Below are 22,348 nucleotides of genomic sequence, written 5' to 3'. Positions count from 1 at the left end.
GTATGGTACAATCCAGACGTAACTGAACTTCCAAGCAGGCTTTGCCTTTCCAAGTTTTAAAGCAAGTATCATTGTCATCATTAGTCTTAATTTGTATTCTTTGTAACATTTTCCCTTCACTTTACTAATATGAAACATGTTTACAGGGGTTTTTCTAGAAAAAAACTGCAAGAAGGAGCACTGCAATTCAGCGGAGCCACCTAGGGTGTGGGGTTTTTGATAATTCTAAGTTAAAATGGAGCATTCTATGGCTTCCTTGGGGCCAAAATTACTATCAGATAGGTCACAGTTGAAGACTGTGACCACATGTGATCTCTGGTCAATCAGAATTTTATGGTTACCAGGGAATCTGCTTCCAGGGTAAGGGGGCGCATGACCATGGCATGAGGGCGCTGCGCCCCTGTGTTTAGGCAGATTATTCTGCACAATTTACATATGTCTATTTGCATAGCAACCTAAAGTAGATTAAAGTCGAATGTTGCAGATAAACGCATTAAACAAGTCTGTTCTAATCTGCATAGATTATAACTTATCTTCACACATATATATAAACTAATTTGCATATATTTAAATCTGTATACATGTATACAAAATCATGAACTTGTTATTGCAAATTTGTATTTGGTGTTTGATGGAATTTCCTACTAGGATTCTAGATAGAAGTAACAATATGAATATTGAACCATCTCAAATAAAAAGCTTACTTGGATAAATAACATTTTATCATACAGTTCAAACATTTTTTTTCCTGTTATAAAATATAATATATTCTAATACAGAGTACTATCTATACAAAGTTGAGGATTTCTTTTGTGCATGTAAAACCCTCTAAAAACTGAACTCGACATTAGACGATCTAGTGTACTTTTACAACATGTAAATACTAAATGTATAGAGTTACTATTTTAGTGCTATGAGTAAAATTAGAATTGTGAAAATACCAAATGTCAGTTATAAATTTATTTGGTTGATCTGATAAATGCTGCCCTCACAGTCACAATTACATATAGATTCACTGCCCTCTAGAGGCTAAATGGTTCCATTGTTGTCTGTTAAAGTGGCAGGAGCTTTCACCAATTCTTTTTTAAATTTTGTAATTATGTTTCTATACTAAGACAAAGTAACCAGTGTGGTTCCAACATTTCTAAACATGTTATATGGCAGATATAACAAATAAATCACATGCAAATAATGCGTAAATCACATGCAAACCATATGCAAATACATGCAAACCATATGCAAATACATGCAAATAGAATGCAAACCATATGCAAATACATGCAAACCATATGCAAATACATACAAATAGAATGCAAACCATATGCAAATACATGCAAATAGAATGCAAACCATATGCAAATAACATGCAAACTATATGCAAATACATGCAAACCATATGCAAATACATGCAAACCATATGCAAATAACATGAAAACCATATGCAAATACATGCAAACCATATGCAAATAACATGCAAGTAGTTTGAAAATAAATTTGTAGTTGACCAAAAGTTCATTTTTTAGTTAAGTGCATGCATTGCACAAAGATCCTAACACTACCCCATGTATGTACACTTAGTACCATAAGGATTACTTTTTATATAATTCACTGTTGACCAGACAAAATTTGATATTGCTTTTGAAAAAAATGTTGGTAATCTTAGTAATGGAAGTAACAAACATTTTAAATTTAAAAAATGTGATATTGCTTTTAAAAAAAATGTTGGTAACCTTAGTATAAATGGAAGAAAAAAATGTTTAAATTTACAAAATGTGTTGCATAGAAATTCAATGATAACTTTAAATAATCACAATGTTTTAACTTACCGTATTTAGCTATCAAGGAAATAAGTAAAAAAAAAATATTTTACAATTCACTCTGAATTCTTTTACAGTATTTTGTAAAAACTTGAAAATCGCAGCTACATTTTGTATCTTATCACATTGCACCTTGGTGGTGGAATGAATTACCTACCAACAAACAATCTTATACAAGAAACTCCATAGTCAAAATGGCTGCGAGTATTTTCATTATTTGATCTTTGTAGCATTCTACAATTCTTGTTTCATTAAAAAGTGTTGGAATACCAATCAGGTAAAAAAATTGCATAGTCTATATAAATGTTGGGTGAGGTTAAAATGTCCTCTCCAAATATTTACTAGTGTAAATTTGCACCAGTAAAGTAAAAATTAATTTTCAATATCAAACAATTAAAATTAATTTGGCTGGTATAAAAAAAACGATACAAAAAGATTGTTTCTGCTCAAAATTCATCGCTAGTATCTGACAAAGAATCTGATTATGAATTTACAGTACAGAGCTACATGCTATATGCAGTCTATATATGAATTTTATATTAAATATTACTGTTTTATACTAAGCAGTAGTTAAAATCATGAAAATTGTTCATGCATTTAGCCAAGTTGCACGGCTGATCATTTGATAAATACTGCCCTCACAGGCGCAACTTCATTGTTACTTTGTAACGGTCCTTCCTTAACTAGTTCTCTTGCAGCATAAATGTAGCATTCTGATAACAAAGTAGTGTCAATATTTTGTTATAAATTTTTTATTAAATCGACAATAGCTGTAACTATTTTCTCCAAATTTGTTTTTTCCCCATGTCATTATTGTCAATCTGTAATGGCCATCAGCGAAACATGGACGCTCTCGGGGATTACGGTACAAGATTTTACCATAGACCCGTGGGCAAAATGTCAAATACGTTGTCATCTTGAGGGGCTAAGCCTCTCTGACGGCCTCTAATTATTCTCCATAATAGTGTATGTCATAGATCACAGTTCTCTGCATTTCCCATGGTGAAACCAATTTGAATCTCTATTCATGTGACATTAGTATGGTCACTTTGCACAATATTTTTAGTAAGATTTTGTCTTCTTTATGTTGTTTAATTTTCAAAGTCACAGCTATTTTACTTCATTCCCTTTGAATTCGTGAGTCAACTTTTGTCATCTTTTAAAAAATAAACCCACAAAACGTTTTCCTCAATTTTGAATAATTGTACCCAGTATGAAATTATTACCATTTTTCCCCCAAAATTATCAAAATTATCAAAATATGATGTCATTCAAAATATATGAACATCACTTTACTCTTTGAACGCCACAGTCGACTTTTACAAAATAAAACCCACATAATTTATTTTATAGATTTTTTGAAACAAATAAAAAAATTATATCTATTTGATCCAAAATATCAAACAAATTACTGAAAAATACATAAGAATAGAAAAAATATTGCACCAAACTGCAGTAGGAACAATTTCGAAACTCAAAGGGTTTATAATAATCTTTCAATATTGACCCTCACGTATAAATCTCTGCACACTCCTCTCTGTTAATTTATGCTGCTATGTAGTTCATGGTCATTTTTAACTTGGCTTGGGTCTCCTGCTGTGTCATATTGATCTAAAATGTCACTGATTGGACGTCCATCATAATTTACATTCTCGGTATCTTCTCTAACATAATCACTGTCGATTTCACATGGTGAATGTTCAAATCCAGTGTTTTCTACATCACAGACGTCAGCTCTAGCGGAATCATCATAGACTTCACTTATTGGATGAGCTGAGGGAACAAATCCGTCATATTCAAGATTCCCTGCATTGTCTTCATTGCAAACATTATTGATAGGATTTGGTGTATCGTCGATTTCATTGTTTTCCACACTATCATCACCAGCTCTAGCATAATCATCGTTGACTTCACTTAATGGACGTGGTGACCGATCAAGTCCATCATATTCCACATTCTCTCTGACTGCTGACTCATAGTGATCCTTGATGACGCTGATATTCCGTGGTGATCGTACAAGGTTGTCATAGTTGTCATTGTGATATTTGTAATCTTCGGGGAAAACAAAAAAAAATATCATTATTTTGTTTGATGAAACTTTGAAGAATTCTTTAAAATACTAATGTCAGTGTTGATGTTGGTGCCAGTGTTGGTAGCAACACAAATGACAGTGTCACCACCAATGCCAATGTTGACATCAGAACGAGTGTCACCACCAGTGTCAGTGTGGTACAAATTAATACAGTAAATTTAATCAAAATGTTCCTACCGTGTTGTTGAGGATAATTAGTGACTGGAGACCCAGGTGGAGATGTGGATGCAAAATTGGAGTATGTATTAGTGACTGGCTCTAGGTACGGTGACTCTAGTGCTGCAAGTCTTTGTTTCTCTGCGGCAAGTGATTCCTTTACTGTGGCTGCAATGTCCTCCATACTGGCATACACAGGTTCGCTATCTTCATCATCATAGTTACTTGGAAACCCTGGGAACAAAAATATCAGAAACTTCAAAGTTAGGGCTTATTTTGTTTTTGCTATTGGAATTGAAACAAAGATCTCTGCACTGAATCACTATATGTTCTGTCTTTGTGTTTTATTTTGCAATTTCTTATTCCAGTCGTTATGCTTTCTAACTTCACATACATGAGAACTGCTGTGCAAATCATCAACTACTGTTGACGCAGACAAGCACAAACAATCATGACCTGCATGCACAAGCATTAACAGTATGCTTTGGATATATGTTAAAAAAAAATGTTAAAATGTTAAAATTGTTACAAGTATTTCACTTACTTTGTTGACTGAAGTAGTTGTTGGAAGCACCTTTAGAGAACTCATCGATAGGAATTGGTGGTGGCAGTGGAAACGCACTGTAATCTGTTCCATTGTCCCCTGCAAGACACAAGAACACACAATTTGAATATAAATATTCTCTGATAAAATTGATAAAACGTAAAGTGTAATGAATTACACTGTAATTAATTAATTAATTAATGAATTTCATGAAGGCATGAGCATATTATTATTGATATTTATGAAACATTTACCCTGGCACTTTATTTAAATCCAAAGCATTTGATTCCATCGTTAATAGATGCCATTTGGTAATGACCACAAGTCTTTGCAGGTTTACCTTAGCGGAACTCGTATATAGAATATCTTTACATGCATGGGAGTGAATCAGCCAATGCTTGGTCCCACAAAGACGTTAGCCAATAGCTTTTATAGCCGATGCAAGGGTCTTTGGATTTAAATAAATCGTGACAGTCTTGAGGGTAAATGAATATAAAAATATTTGATTAATTTCTATGGAAGCAGTTCATGAAATGAAGTGTACTACTTACGTTTGTCATCAAATGTATATGAACTAACTGTTGGATCAGGAGTATAGTGGTTTCCTCTGACACTGGATTTAGGGATGTACAAAACATTGGTTCCTACGATAATCTGCGAGTTCTCCTGCCCTCCACAAATTGGTCCTGACACATTGCCAAGTTGATTGTTGTTACCGCACTCCGTGTCGTCATCGTTTACTCGGAAAACCCCCCTGTACAATGTGATTAAAATACAACAATATGTCATGAAAACTAAACAAGAGAATTGAACAGTTTGAGCATTGAGGGTGCTGCAGATTTTACAGTTGGACAGTTTTTTGAGTAGAAATTTTTTTTTTTTGGTACTGTTATCACATTCTTTTCTTTCAAAAGTGCTACATTATTGCTACAACTTTTGGGATTTTTTTCCCCAGTACAAAGTAATTTTGTTGTCTGAAAATATGAAAAGATGGGGAGTTTTCAAGGTATGCAGAATGATTCACCATGTGTACCCAAATGAGATTTTGAGATATGACTAAATCTTAAGGAAAAATTTTTGTTCAAAATTTAGTATAGTAATCATATGTTCTTTGTGGATTTTTTGAGAAACAGCGTAAAATAAAGCCAAAACATGGTAGTAAAAATTAAGGAAATCTGGTTTCAAGTTTCAATAGTAGCCAACGACCTAAACAACCACCGCAGTAATTTTCACAGGTGAAAAATTTTTGATTTTTCATTCTATGTTATTTCTATTTATTACGGTTAATTTAAATAAGACAATTATTTGCAATGAGTTTTCAATGTAATTTCTGATTGATAATGATTTAGAGAGAACAATTTTAATCATCAGATAACAAGTAAAGTCAAATGACATGAGAACATAATTTCTTACAATAAAGTGTAGTAAAAAAAACCCAGATGCATGAGGCCCTTGTGACAAGGGGGCCAACAAAAATTCAGGAATTTACATATTTCGTCACTACCACCGGGCCATGGTATACATTTATTTCTCCCAGGTGTTGATGAGTGTGTGTGTGTGTGTATGACATACAATAAAGAAATTAACAAATGATGGTTGCCATGGTTATTTTTGTTATTTCTCCCATAGCGATGTATACAACACATATAAAATATAATGATTTTCTAGCTTAAGCTGTACAAGGCTAAAATTGAGTCACAATAACGTACGTACGGTTTACAGAGTATGAGCTCTTTGAATATGAATAATGGTGGTCATCGCATTGTGATCATGATTTTTGAATTTCATGTAAACAATGCATTCCACATGATGGATATGTTGCATGGGACTCGCATCGAAAGTGACATGGTGCAACAACCATCATTTAAATTTCAAATTGACAGGTATAACCATGCACAATTGCTTTTATACAATGTTTTTTTTGTTTGTTAATATTTCTGACAATTCAAATCTATTCCAAGTCTATCTCTGCATCTATTGAGAGATGGGCAGGGAGTACAATTTTTAGAAAGTGGGTCGGTCAGAAAGCTATCACAGAACTCTTTGTTAAAAATAAGTAGGACAAGGACAGGCAGCATAGGGAATCTATAACTATAATGTTCAAGGTTACAGTAGCATGTTTAGAAATGTGCTCATGAGTTGTTTTTTTTTAGCCAATATTTTTGTAGTTTTTGTCAACCTTTTGAGTGCCAATTTTGTTTTCCTTCCAAAATGTTAGTGCAACATACTTTGCACATATTTAAGAATTTTCAATTTATTTGTTAATTTTTAATGAGGTAAAAATAATTTTCAATTGGTTACTGATCTTTATCAAGATTATCAAATTAATATGAACGAGGAGAATTTATTTTGAAAAAGTGACAAAATTTGGTATTGGTATTTAAAGGATTCATTTACTGTAAAATACATGTACATTATTTTAGATGAACAGACATTGGGTGTTTTGTATGGAATTTATTTTCACTGATTTTTGACAAGATGTAAAATGTAAAATATAGGAAAAAAGGTACCGGTATATTCGCTGGATTTTATTTTCACTTCACCATTCTTTCAGAAAAAATTAATTCCCAGCGAAAATAAAATATTTTACAGTAATAATGATCCCAAAATTGTCCAGCTTTTGCACAGGAACATGCAATATGGTACTTATGAACCGGTAATGAAGAAAAAAAAAAAAAAAACCCCACTAATTAGGGCCTTTTTTGAATAGTGTGTTCCATTTAGTTCTGCTAATAGAAATGTAAATAAAAGGTGAATAACCACAAGTGCTTTATAAGTAGTATATGTGGTTACATAAATAACAGGAGTGTCTGTGGTCAAACCCTATTCTAATGATGTATGAAATTAAACTTTGGATTTATGTGTGCTTTTATCGAGAGACACTCCCAATAAAGCAAATATATTGAGACACAGAACATGAATCACAAACAGAATTAGAATTATTTATTTGATAACACATATATAATAATTTGAAATAAGTACATGTAAATAGACATTGACAATATTAGGATTCATACCAGTACATGTGTATATGTAAACAAACAAAGTACAGACTAAGAAACAAAATGCAGTACAAAAATGAATATAATCGGGGTTACAAAATTGACTTGAATTCTAAAAATGAACCTGGTTCTTTATATGTATACCATTCAAACTTGACTGTATTTGTTCTATTAAACTGATCTTTATGTTGCACTCAGAGAGCACCCATATACATTGTAGCTTTAAAGTTGTCTTACAACTATTATGTGTGAAAATTAAATGTCTAAATTTGTCCAAATTGTTGAAAATGAATAATAAATGTTTCAAATTTCAATGCTTCTAAGCGTGTCTGATTTGATTACGAGCATCATGAATTTATAACAAAGACAGAATCCTGTTTTTTTTTTTCTCTCTGCAATATATGCAGATTCACACTTATCAATATTTTCACAAAATAATCAAGACCACAACCACAACTATGAATACTCTCATATTTAACAGATAGATCTTTGTGATGTTTTTAAACTCGACCCAAACTGATTGTTGGCCGACATGACCATCTATGAATGATGAGCTTTTAACAGAACAAATACGGTATATAATTCAACTGTGTATCAAAGTTACAAAACTAACCCATCATAAGAAAATGAAGCCACAATGGGCTGGCATATATACTGTGGAATACTTTATTTTCGCTGGAATTAATATTCGCTGAAAAGGCTTTTTGGGCATTTTGTATGGAATTTATTTTCACTGATTTTTGATGAGCTTAATGTAAAATATAGGAAAAAAAGTGTATTCGCTGGATTTTATTTTCACGGAATCATCCCTTCAGCGAAAATAGCGAAAATAAATTCCAAGCGAAAATAAAGTATTCTACAGTATATAGTTGGGCATATATATAGTTGTTGAAAATCAAAAATTATAAAATAAAAAGAATATTCACCCCACAAATCCCTCAACAGGATTTATTTTATTGTCGCTCTTGACATAGCTATTTATTGACTAGAATACGACTGGAAAGTTTGGTTATTCAATAATAATACTCTCCTCAAAATATAACAGAAAATAATAACCATGGTGACTTAGTTCTCTATTTGTACTTTAAAGAGCCTGTGTAGCTCTACCCTATCATAAAACCCTGTGAAAAACAATAAGTTTATGTGTATGCTTTGTTCAGAGACAAGGTATAGATTCAGTTCAGGCTGAAAATATATAGATATATAAAAATAGCAAAGCAGTACAAAATGTATATATATATATTAATTGGGGGCAACACTAGCTCTGTTAAAAATAAAAAAAATCACTCCACCTCCCATGACTTAAAATTATTCTTTCTCAAGCTCCATACCTTTTGTGGGCATGAATTTTTTTTTTTGGTTTTCTATAAAAATTGAGTTGACTGCTAACTAGCTTTTAATTAATCCATACAGGAAAGCCTCACTTTCAAACCCCAAACATACAGCGCCCTCAACATGTATTGTTACTGAAAATGTCTTACATAGAAATATTATAATATTAAATTTAGATATAAATTATGGAATGGCTGATGTAAAAACAAAATGCATTTTTTAAAATACAGCAGTAAAAAACAATTGATATATGCATTACATCTATAAAGAATTGATTAATTAATGCCCTTATTAATTGAAAGTTAATCAGGTAATTCACTCAAAATGCCTGCATTTTGATACAAATATATTTATTTATGTTAGCTGGATTTTTTTTTCAGGAAAAAAACATTTGATGTGTATTTAATTGTGACATGCATTACATGTACAAATAGGGGGAAATGTTTTGTCAATGAATTTAGTTTTTCATTGAAGAACTGTTCCAATGACAAGTATTAATACTGCACAAAAGTGTTGATTTAATTAAAAAAAGCAAGCAGCAGAAACAATGCTGTGATCCACTCTACTAATGCCTAGCTACAGTTCTAGTAATATCTTGCTATGTAGCCTAGAATCTACATTGCACTCCACTCACAACATGCCTAGGTACAATAATATAAGGTTATTACAATAGTACAAAAAAGTATGCACAAAAACAGTTTGGTAAGGTTATCAACCAAAGTTTTGCAGTCAATGTAACTGTGTACTGCCTGAGTGCATACTTTGTGGTATCCTCAAGATAACCTGTACATCTTCTTGATCCAATCGCTTTGTGTGGGAGGACCAGAACTGAGTAAATAACAATTTCAACCATGGTCAGCCATTGACTATGAATTTGATGGAAACTGCCCATGATTATAGAGTCAATGTGAAGCTACTTAAAAGCTTGTACCTGTACCCAACCCAAACACCTCACAGTCAGACCAATCAGAGAGCAGCTTGTTGTTAAATTCTGCCATGCATATAAGCTTCAACTGAACTGTAATTATGGGGAAATCCCTGTCTGGAGCATTTAAACTGGCCAATAAATTTGTTATTTCCCTGAGACGGTTTTTTTATAGTGTGAATGAAGTTTGCATAAATCAGGGAAATCAGGGAAATGAGATTTTATTGTCGTCGTTCCGAGCATAGAATCCTTTGCTGACCAAAATGTTATTAGCTTATTATTAAATTATGATAAAATGGAAGCACAGATGTTTATTAATCCATCAGAAATATGAAAGCCCTGAAAGAGATATGATAAAACCCAATAAATGTTCATATAAATTCATAAATTGTTATACAAATCAAGATTATTATTATTATTATGCCACCTCAGGCAAGATATGCATCAATTTGGTTGAAACGATGACGATTGGTAATGGATGTACATTTGGAAATTATCGGATGTCTAAAGTAACCGAGATAACAATTTGTTTCGACCTGCTTCCTTGTTGGCAAATCACGATGCAACCAACATACTTCAAAAATATTTAACGAGATCAGTTTGCAAAGATTATATTTTCCGGTATTCCAAATTGTGACTTTACCTGTGATTAGACTTCAAAATAAGATAATCATGATTAGATTGAAAAGTACTACAGAGTAGATATATTATGGTCAATCTGACACCTCACTGAAGCTAAAAACAATATCAAAAGTATCTCTAAATACTGAATGAGTATCAAAACTATAAAATCTGATACAGCATTAACTTGATGTAGGTATATAAACATAATTGCACACAAGTTGATACAAAAATTATAAAATACTAGGTAATTATTCACCAATAATCTAATCTTTTTTAATGCCATTTACAAGACTACATACTAAATAGTTTGAGGTATACCATATTTGATCTATTACATTTGCAACATTTATAGATAAGATTGAAATATTAACTTGTTATGCTATCCCGAGTTTTGAAATCAACTTTTCAACACCGCCATTATAGGTTAGTATTCTCGCTGTGGTTGACACACACGTACCCTTCTAGCAGGACAATGAGAAATACTAAAAAAATTTTCTGATTTTCACCAATCTATCCCAGTAGTATATTCCGCCCAGTGATAAATATTTATATGGCAGCATTACTGTTAGTTGTAAAATAAAAACAGCCTCTGGCTTTTCACTTGCACACACAGGATGTCTGAAGCCTTATATGGCTTCAGTTGTCAGACGAGTGTTATATTGATAATTTTAGAATTACAGAACATGTTGGCTATCAGATACATTTGCTACTAAAAACTCTTGTAGGTGACAATGTTTGTCAATCATTTGTATTATTCTGCAGCAAACATACGCTACTCTGAAAGTAAAATGAAGTTGTTTGATATTCACATGTTAAACTGTGCACGATCGATTGCAATCATTTAGTGACACGCATGCTTGTTCGTCTACAATAAAAAAAATTTGACAATGAACAAGAAATGACTCAATACTGATGACCTTAAATCGTAAATCAAATTTAGCATTCAACAGCATTACAGCTTTAGGAAGCGTCCATCTCTAACAGGTGGTTCGTGAAATATAGCTTGCAAGCAGTTATTCAGATGTTTATATTTTCTTGGTTGTTGCTGACTGAAAGCTGTGCATCTGCTATTGTTGAGTAGTGGTTGCTGACTTGACTGATTGGACGTGGATTTCGCTGAAGGTTATCATATTCACCGGGATCGGATAGATAATGATAATCTGCAAAAAATGAAAGAACACGTATGACGAGTGGTTTCAATGTCAGCAGTTGATTTGAAATACTGTGGAATACTTTATTTTCGCTGGAATTAATTTTCGCTGAAAAGGCTTTTTGGGCGTTTTGCTTGATTTTTGATGAAATTAATGTGAAATATAGGAAAAAAGTATATTCACTGGATTTTATTTTCACGGAATTATCCCTTCAGCGAAAATAAATTCCAACCAAAAATAAAGTATTCTACAGTAGTAGCTTTAATTTTCGTGAATTTTGCAAGTTGGGGGAAAATCACCAATTTTGTAGTAGTGAGAATGTCTTTGCGATTACTATGACACTGATTCTCACAGACTTTTGTGAAATTTATTCTTCAAGAAGGCCATAAGGTCATCAAACTGTGACAAGTAAGAAATTAGTGTATAATCCACTTCCAGTTTTGAAAGTAGATTTTTTTAATCATAAACTTTTAGTATTTCAAAAAATTAAAGCAATAGATTTTAGATACAAATGCCCGCTGAGATTTTGTTGAAAGTACGAGCTACGATTGTTTTTGCCACTCAAATAGCGTTTTTCGCTCGTTCATTGCTTCCGCTGTTTTCTGTAACCATGGTACTCCCAAGCTGTTATTCGACAGCCTTATGCAAACCCGAAGTTGCCACTGCTAGGAAGACTCATCATGCCACTGAATGCGGAAACTTTGGTTTGCAGCTTGTTGCACTTTTAATGTTGAAGTCAGAAAATAAAAGTTACACTGCCCCCCCCCCCCCAGAAACACTTACCAGAGGTTACTCAACTGCATACTCAGTTTTGTTCTCAGTATTGAGTGTAAGGTTATCATAAGGCGACTCATCAACTGTAGCCTCAGTGGCATTTTCACTAGTGAATGGAATATTATCATAGGGCACTTCCGGAAGTGGCCTGGAATCTAAGAGAAAGAAAACATGCATGTAACTCACCATGGGTCAATGCGGCATCAGTTGGCGTTGGTGATGGTAAATTTTGATAAGGGTGTTCAGTTGGTTCTACATAAGGTGATTCCTCTTTTGTTTGTAAGTCTTCCATACTAGCGTAAGGAGTGTGATCAGCACTAGTTCTAGGAAACACTGTAAGAACAGTTATATAGTAGTGCATTAGTGAATTAACAAGAAGTTAGTTTTTATAGAAAGTTATACACTAACAGTACAGGTTTTTGCTCTATGAGAAGTGCATCACTAAATATATATGTAAGCAAGAATATACATGATGAGGGTATGCAACTTTCCTACCCATGTATTGTGATATATGCGATGAAGATCTCTTGAGAAGGGAACTCTTGCTAACGTTTAAAAGCAATCCCATTCTATAAGCCTCTATTGAACATACTTCTAACCAATAATATCACAGAAGTAGTGGATGCTTAGAAATATTTGATTGCGAAAACAGCACACTCAAAAACTCAAAACACACATATTACACACATTGCAAATAAGCACTGGCAAAACAGTGTAAAAAGAACACAAATCAAATCTTTCATAGACTGAATAATTTGTATTAAGATTTCTAGAAATGTTGGTTTCTCTTGCGACTTTGTGATTATCTTGAAATTTGAAAGACTTCTTTATTGTGCGTGTGATCTTCATTGCATATCACACCCTTATCTTATCTTATATTCGTATTCAAAGTTTCATTTCAACTGGACAATTCATAATTAAAGAAATTACAATGTTTTTTTGTTTTTTTCATTTCCACTAAAATTAGTACTACATGTATAAGCAGAAGTATATAAATATAATGTGTGTTTAATAGTACAGACTATGGAGTGTATAGCTTGATTTATGGTGCCATGTTGGTGCCACACCTCTTAAAACTGAATGCAGTGAACTAAACAACATTTTAAGAGTGTTTGTTATTTAGCTTCATACAGGTTTCCATTATATGTATATGCAAAGTATGCAGTATGGAACTAAAATGACAATATCAAAACTATGAGTACTCTAAGTGCAGTTCAACTGTTGAGCTGTGAACACTATTACACAGTCTATAACTGTGATTTTTTTTAAATTTGTTACCAGTAAACCCCCCCCCCCCAAAAAAAAAAAAAAAAAAACGGAAAATCAATTTTTGTCAGAATCTACATCCTCTACTTACTGTCTTTATTTATTGGTTTGACGTTGTCCTTGGAATCAAAAAACTGATTGACATTCTTCTCTGCTGAAAGTGGAGAAGGCACCAAGTAATGATTTTCATACATATCTACTTCTGTAAAACACAATGAACCAACAATAAAGTTTAAAAGGCAATTATGAGGCATAATATTGTTGGATTCCATTGCTTCAGTTTGGAGCATTTTTGATGCACTCCATTCCCTGCCATGGGTGTATTATTCTCACAGTATTGTACATGTTCCACTCTCATACATATGTCAAAACAGCGACTTTATTCATAGTAGGTTGAAACAGCAATTTCAATATTTGGGCATGGACGTCTCCCTCCTCCCCCAAAGGTCTGAGGGGAAGCACATCAAAAAAGCAGGTGTTCCCAAACAAAGCCAAGACATGGAAAATGATTTGCTACTGTAGGTAAAATGGTATAATGTTGATACATCATTGTGATGTGTTGACTCAGGAACACACGAAACATCAAAGAAACCAGAGAGCTTTCAAATTTAACTTCTTGTTTATTCCGTCGTTTTCAGTTACCCCAACGGCACTACTTTTCACATATTAATAAACTCAGGTGATCAGGTGACATATAACACCATTACAAAAGCATGTATTCTGACGCATGCAATAAAGTAGTCCCAAAAACGTCACAATCATAAGCAGAAAGAGATGTTAAAATAAGACTACTAAACTCACTCTTGTTAAAGGTTGATACACCACCCCCATCAATCGACTCATAGGCGCTTGCTCCTGCAGTATCAGTATTCTGTTTATTATCACGTAGACTTTTACTCGGTACAAACAGTGGATTATCCTGCACAATAATCTTCGAACTGTCCCGCTGCACTGCATACGGTCCAGAGACGCTTGACCCAGGTTCACGTGGAGCTTCGTAATTTGGATTTTCGTATCTCAAACCGTCTTCATTGTTGGCCCATGACACGCCACCATTTATTAAATCATTATTATATCTGTTGAAAAAAAAACATACAATAATATGATCAGAAGATAGAACCGATTAAAGCTAACTGGTGGTTTTCATGGAAATGCAGAACAATGTCATGTGCTGTATATATTTAAAATTAAAAAAATGCATAGCAATTAAATAATTATAACAGCTTGGAATTAACATAAATGCAATAAATGTAAATAATATTCAGTACAGCAATAGTAATAAATCTGACTGAGCAGTCATAAAGAAAAGAAAAACATTTAAAACTTATAATACTAAGCTAGGGCAGAGAAAAAATGAAGGAGAGAGATGCAAAAAGGTCAAACAGAACAGAGAAAGACAGTTTTAATCTAATGAATTTATGTTGTTTATTGCTAGTTTATTTTCTACAGAATAAAAGAGGATATTAATGATTTTGCTCACCAGTGTGCATATCTTAATTTTTGTGGTTTATTTTGCTAGAAGAATGATTAATTTGTAAGCATGTGCATTGAACACTGTTCCATTTGTTTCAGAAAATCTGTAGGAATTTTGTTTATGTACATGTATAAGTAAAGTATTAACAATACCATGAGAGTTAGATAATACTTGTGGTGTTCAAAACAAAAAAACAAAATTTTTGTCTGATATTGCAACTACTGTAATTAAGTCACACATAAGGCCACAAAACAAAATGTTTTTGATCATTGTTTATAAAAAAATGTGTGTGACAGTCTTTTAATTTTTTTGTCAGAATTTCAGAAAAACGTTCTTAAAGGCACGAACATGTGCATGCAATATTTCAGGAAAACAAATGACCAGAAATATTCTTCTTTTTTTTCTGGGGCTAGACATAACAAAAATACAGGTTTCTGAAAATTTATGGATTTTCTGAAGAGACATAACTGGACTGTGAATGAACGACTGTAATTGATTCATAATAATTGCATTGCAATGTATGGCATCAAAGTATTGAAGGTTGATATGCAGGCTTTGTGGTATGGTGTAATCTCTCTTTTAGAAGCATGTTTGTGTTTTGGCAGGCAACTGGCTAGAACTGTTTTGGATATTTCATTTTTGCTATATTGAATTTCACAAATAGGTTATACCAGTATATACAGTGGTACAGTTTTAATCATTAAAATAGCAATTCCATTAAACATTGGACTGGACTTTGAAATAAGAGCAAGATAAGGGTTCCAGTGTAAATTTATTTTGGGAATAAATTTAATTTAGTATTGTTACCAGTGAGAAACACTATTTCGTAGATCGTAACTTTTTATCTGGATGAACAATGCATGCTGGAAAATTTTAAAAATGTTGAACATAACCTTATAATATCAGGTGAAATTTTTGATATTTTGTATTCTGAATATCGGCCTCTATTCACACCAAACTTTGAAAATGCATTTACTAGATCGAGGCGAGAGTGTTTTTATTTTTAGTTGTTTGAAATTAAGCCAAAAAACCTGCATTACAACCTTAGAAAAGAAATTGTCTGTTATTATTACCTTTTTAGTCATATTACGATAATGAGTTACCAACGGTTCAAAAAAAAAAGAAAAAACGCGAAATACAGCAACGCTACGTACAACTACGCCATCCAACGGTGCAGGTGACTGCAATGTGATATTGGAATGACTTGGTGCGCCGATAGTGGGGCCTGCCCACTGGTGAGCGGAACGACCAACGTAAAAGAACATGTCATGCAAAATAAATGGATATAAATGTACGTTTATGTATGTATGTGTTTACCCTGTATGGAAGGTAACCCAACACTCAACCTAGGTTCAACTGTTCTCATGTCAAAACTGACTTACTTCGAGGACGGTCGGAATATACGTCTGTATCGCCACAGAACAATTAGCAGTATTATGAGCAACACCATGAAGACAAGGACCCCGACCACGGCTCCAATCACGCCCGGACTCATGCCGTCCTTGCTCTCAGCCGCTATGGCTGCTGCAGCAGCTACAATTCAACACAATTACAACTTGAAAAAGACAAGTAACATTATATTTTCAACTTACACCACAGCGGGAGTGTATCCCTTGCTTGTCGGCTGTTGACGTCTACGACAATATATGGCAAGAAATATAGCTATGGCGACCAAAAGGAGGCCAGTTATTATTCCTCCGGTAATAGACATGTGATAATTATTGTCACTATGACTTTCAGATGAGCTCCTGGCAGAGTTAGAGATGAGTTTGTATTCACCGGTGACTAGATGTGGAAACGACAGAAAGAGTTAGAGCACAATTACAGAAATAAAAGACATTTAACAGAAAGGACAGCCACAGATACACCAAAACAATACACAAATTTAACAGACACAGACAGGCATAGAGAGTTTATCTGTACATATTTTAGTTGAAAAAAAAACAACATACATTGTTAAAGTTTCAGAAATAGAATTGTTAGTTGAACATGAAGACAAAGTGAACAGGATACTTTATAAATTGGGTGGTTGGGGGAGGGGTGGAAATAACAGTGTATGATTATTGCACTATAAGAAAAAAGGGGTAAAAGATCTGTCCCGGCACCACGTTTAACTGTGTGTAAGTATTTTTCATGCCTGCAGTACAATGTGCAGCAATCATGCAGACATATATTGTCACCCTTGTAATGAACCCTAACACCCCCATTGTATAAACATTTTAGTTCAACCCATGCTTTTAACAAGAATACTTTTTGAATATTAATAATAAGTTAAACAAAAATCAATTTCTTTTTGGATAAGGTACAGAGAAAATCATGCAATTTACACCAATATAAAATACTAATATTATTAGAATTTCATGGACACATCAAAGAGATTTAAGATTCATCAACACAGTATCAACAAATTATCACAAAGAGATCATAGGCAATAACAAACTTTTTGATTGGTATGAAAATAAATATATCAGTTTTCAAAACTTTTTAAGAAGTATCGGTACTTGTTAACTCTACAAAAGTAGCTTTTTTAAGAAGCAAAAAAATGACTATTTTGGTTTCAAGGGTTTTCTCTACGAGATACATAGAAGAATAGGAATGTTCTCATCAAACTGAAATTTAAAATACTTTTATACACCAAAGGGCCAACACATAGATATATTAAGATATTTGCGAGGGGAATTAACAAAAAATAATTAAAACTATGAATATTATCATTGTACTATCATTGACTCACATTGATCGCATTTTTCACCAATAAATCCCACGGCACATATACAACCATGGACGGGGTCACATTGGAAATTATCGCTGGTACAACCACAGAAATAGGCACATCCTGAACCATAAAATGGATATTCACATTCTGTAGAGTAAAGTGGAAAATAAACTTATTGTCAAAGTCGACTTCAACTCAAATCAGTGCGAGTGCTAATTGGCTTAACAGTTAATTAAAGCGACACTGTCTTTGTTACGTTGCATGCACGTAGGAGACTAAACACTTGTGATTACCGACAGAGTAGCAGCAATCAAACCCACACAGCTCATTACTGCATCTCGGCTTGATACAAAATTGTGGCGCTAATCACTGTTTTCTGCTTTCGTCAAACAAAGGGAAAATATCGTGGGATTATATATTTAGAATACTCATACCTTTTTCGCATTTATCTCCCCTATATCCACTTCTACAGTATCCAACACAGCTACCAGTAAAAGAATCGCATGTACTGTTATTGCAATCACATTTAGCAGCACATTTAGCACCATAACGACCCCATGGACATGCTGTATACAATAAAAACAATAGAAGTTATTCGATGACAGTCACCACCATCTGTATGTGTTAGCAGTTGTAACGTTATATTACATTCTAGATACAAAGTATTGCGTTTGACATTTTAATTTTAATAACATATCAAATATTATTATACATCTGTCATAAGTTACAGCGTGTCATAATTTTGCGGTATTTTACGGGGTATTTTCATCCTACCATATTAGGAAATGCAAATTCCAAATATGGAATGCTACGCACGTAGCCGTTCTCTAATAATAAAAACAAACGTGGCTGCCACATGGCTGTGCGTCGGTCGATACTGCCGCTGTACTGTCTTAATGCATACTTTGAGGTATTCTCGTAATAACCTCATATTATTATACACCTGACACTAAAAACAACGGAATTTAGTCATCCGTAAAACACTGTACGTACAGGTTAGAAAATGTTACGAACACATTTGGATGTCTTCCTTATTTGGAAATCTGCGTAGCATTTATGTCATATACAAACACTCTTTTCGTTTAAATCGAACTTAGAAGTGCTATGTCATGTTATTGAATGCAAACAGATTGGGCTGTTATCTTTCATAAAAATTATGATTAGGAAAAAGAAATATAATATTAAGGTTATTACGATAATATGACAAATTATGCATTTGTATGATAATGCATTGACCTCTGTTATGCATTGGTTGATGTGATCGTCGTACTGCCTTAGTGCATACTTTTTGGTATTCTCATAATAACCTAAATAATATAAAATTTGACGGTTACACATTTAGTTATAGTTTTGGATACACTAGGTTTGAAGGTACATGTACATATTAAAGTGGAGGGGGGTGGTCACCTGCTCACACACAGGAATTGAGTCCTAAGCAACAACAGCAACGTACTCGTGGGGTTTGTAAACAATGTCACGCAGGTGACAAGTCCCCCGCTTTAATATTACATATAATCTTCATTATTACAATTAATACATGCTATATAAGGAAACACCTAATATTCCATATATGGGATGAAGCATACCATAAATGGAAATTAGTTTTCCAAATATGGAATGGTGAGAAGATGTACATGAAATGTAAGTTTCTATATACAATTTGAGCAATGCATAGAAATGACATTGACAAAACTGAGAAACTTTTTATGTTAGTGCATGCACTTACGTTCATCACAATTTTTTCCAGAATAGCCAGGTTCACATTCACAGTCACCTGTCACGTGATGACAAGAACCGTGCTGACAAGTACAGATTTCTTGACACATCACTCCATAGAAATTCATTTTACACCCTACAATACAATATCATCATGCAATCAACAAACAAAACATGCAGAGTAAAAAAAAAAATTGTGCCAAGGTGTACATCCCCAACAGTGTTCTCCCAGCAGTGTTATCAAATGGCTAAAAAAGAAAGTCGAAAGATTACAAATAATGCAGGTCCGTTCAAAATCAAGGGTAGATAAAAAAAAAGGGCATGCAACTATGATGACATGCGGTGAACATTTCAATGATCATGAGAAACCGTGAGACAAGCAAACAGACTTCTAGAAATACTACAATGCTTTAATGAGTCAATAGAAATTTTTTTAGGGTTTGTCTCATGATTTACTCCCCTAGGAATGCACAAATGCATCATAGAAAATATAATTTGAACGATCTGCCTATTGTTTGATGATAAAAACGTTATTGGATGGATGCCTTGAATCTACATATTGTCATAAATCTACATATTCGATAAGAAACAGCTTCAAATCTCACACAACTTGTAAACTATCGCCAAAATCATATTCTACATAATTGTATTTATTCCAAATTATCGATTTCTCCAGCCAGATGCATCAAGACGGTGTACAATGTGCATATTAAAATGCAGTCACCATTTTTCAAGAGAAGTGATTTGAGAGAATCTAATGTCAGATAAACATTGGCAGTTGAACTTGCATTAATGACAACATGTCATTCTGTGATGAGGTAAGTTGCAGACCCTTATCTTTATCTACCCTTGAGTTAACCATAGACTTTTATTTTAGTGAAGAGTCTTTTTCGCGTGCAGTTTTAAAGCATTCTAGAATGCCAAATAGTGATGCCTAATGAAATAATGTAATTTTCATTTAAATTGTAACTTCATTAATACTTTAAGATTTTGAAACAGGATTTAATGGGCGAAACACACCCATCACAGAAGATGAACACTGTGCACAAAAACAAATAAATAAATAAATAAATAAATAAATACAAATACATTTATTAGAGCATTGACAATGTAATAGAGGAGTGTAACACAGAATAGAATAACAGAAACCCTACTTTCTACCTAATGAATATATAACACTCCCTCTCCTGAAAGAAGGACTTTCACAGAGTGGCAGCAGAGGCAATGAGTACAAGGGTGCAGTCAATATTTACCTTCAGTGCACATTAGTCCTGTGTAGCCAGGTGCACATATACACTCCCCATCAAAACTGTTACATGAAGCACCATTCTCACAGTGACACTCCATTCCACAGTCTTTCCCATAATACCCTTGGGCACAAGCTGAAACATTAAAGAACATGTTTGATTGATACGGATTTGTCAATAGATAAATTTGGTTCAAATTCTAGGTTAAAGGGTGGCAGTCAACATGCCGTGTCATGTTCGATAGGGGACTCATAGCGACGTATACAACACATGTAAAATATATTGATTATTTACATGAAATTCGAACACGTGCTGCGCGACACCACTGCGCTTTAAAGTGTCAAAGTTAGTGGCATTGTTATGTCTTTGGACAATGTAAATATGATCAAACTCTGTATGGATTAGGAAAGTGCTTCTAAAAGTGACAATAAGGTGTATCAGTTTAGCACTAAATCTACATGGCATTTTTATATATAATTCCATGATGTTGTTTTTTTTAGGTTGTCATCAGCTGACACAAGTTATTATCGCTAGTTTTGCAGGGATTTTTTTAAACAAGGGAACAAGGGCGCAGCGCTTTCATGCCATGGTCATGCGCCCCCTTACTCTGGGGAGCAGATCATCTGGCAACCATAAAATTCTGATTGACAAGGAATCACATGTGGCCACAGTCTTCAACTGTGACCTGTCTGATAGTAATTTTGGCCCCAAGGAAGCCATAGAATGCTCCACTGTAACTTAGAATTATCAAAAACTCCACACTCTGGTAGAGAGAACCTTATCTCCCCCACTTGGTGGTGCCGCTGAATTGCAGTTTTTTTTATAGAAAAACCCCTGTTTTGTATCAAGCCAAGCTGTAGTAATCAACTCAGTGGCAATTTCACTTGCTTGTGATATTTGCTCCAATTACTATTTTTTTATATTTTCAAACTACTTTTTGGAGAAACTAAATACAAATTCTGTAACAGGCAAAGCTCTGGACAACCTTCAGGCAGTGTGTACAGTGAAAAAAAGTTCTGCATTATGTATTATGTTCATGTATTACATCACACTAAAGACACAAATTTGATAATGTAGATTAAAACATGTATAGCTCTTACCATCAGCGCAGGTTACTCCTTGCCATCCAGGTAGACATTGACATTCCCCTGTTTCTGGTTGGCATGTAGCGTTGTTCACACACTGACATGTCAGAGAACAGTCAGGTCCGTACTTGTTGGCTGCACAAACTACGAGAAGAACATCATCAACATTTAATAGACATCAATAGTAAGATACAACTAGAAAATAGGTAATATTTGGTGAATGTTGCTCTAAGTAACTATACAAAACAGCTAAATGTTTAGTGGCATAGTAAAGGTAGTGGAACCCAAAACAGCACGTGTTTGAGAATAAGTTATATCTGTGGCCTTAATACTTTATAATAGTAGTTAAATATCCTTTATCATGATTGCAAATGCTTATAATTACATGAAAGCTATACTTTTCAAATACTAGACTAAGTATAGTTTC

The 22,348-nt window shown here is 33.6% G+C and overlaps 1 protein-coding gene across 9 annotated transcripts in view; it reads right to left on the bottom strand.

Moving 5' to 3' along the window:
- Positions 1-548: 548 nt before the first annotated feature.
- The window catches only part of LOC100366681 (uncharacterized), a 62,890-nt gene continuing 41,090 nt past the window's right edge, over positions 549-22,348 (bottom strand). For 2 of the 9 annotated variants that reach the window (XM_085494948.1, XM_085494949.1), the window contains 10 exons: positions 21,937-22,065; positions 20,843-20,971; positions 19,600-19,725; positions 18,308-18,439; positions 17,892-18,020; positions 16,750-16,942; positions 5,161-5,363; positions 4,610-4,708; positions 4,087-4,299; positions 549-3,869 (listed from right to left, as the gene is read on the bottom strand). In XM_085494948.1, the coding sequence (XP_085351074.1) occupies positions 3,358-3,869; positions 4,087-4,299; positions 4,610-4,708; positions 5,161-5,363; positions 16,750-16,942; positions 17,892-18,020; positions 18,308-18,439; positions 19,600-19,725; positions 20,843-20,971; positions 21,937-22,065 (1,865 nt within the window). In that variant the 3' untranslated portion in view covers positions 549-3,357. Of the gene's footprint in view, positions 3,870-4,086; positions 4,300-4,609; positions 4,709-5,160; positions 5,364-7,530; positions 11,653-12,426; positions 12,573-12,603; positions 12,751-13,774; positions 13,886-14,484; positions 14,760-16,539; positions 16,691-16,749; positions 16,943-17,891; positions 18,021-18,307; positions 18,440-19,599; positions 19,726-20,842; positions 20,972-21,936; positions 22,066-22,348 lie in introns of those variants that run through there. The other 7 variants (XM_085494950.1, XM_085494952.1, XM_085494954.1 and 4 more) reach the window with 7 other exon arrangements.

This window comes from Saccoglossus kowalevskii, chromosome 21, assembly GCF_978046115.1.
Source record: "Saccoglossus kowalevskii chromosome 21, keSacKowa6.1, whole genome shotgun sequence".
In the NCBI taxonomy this organism is placed as follows: Eukaryota; Metazoa; Hemichordata; class Enteropneusta; family Harrimaniidae; genus Saccoglossus; species Saccoglossus kowalevskii.
This window is presented reverse-complemented; position numbering and strand designations above follow the sequence as displayed.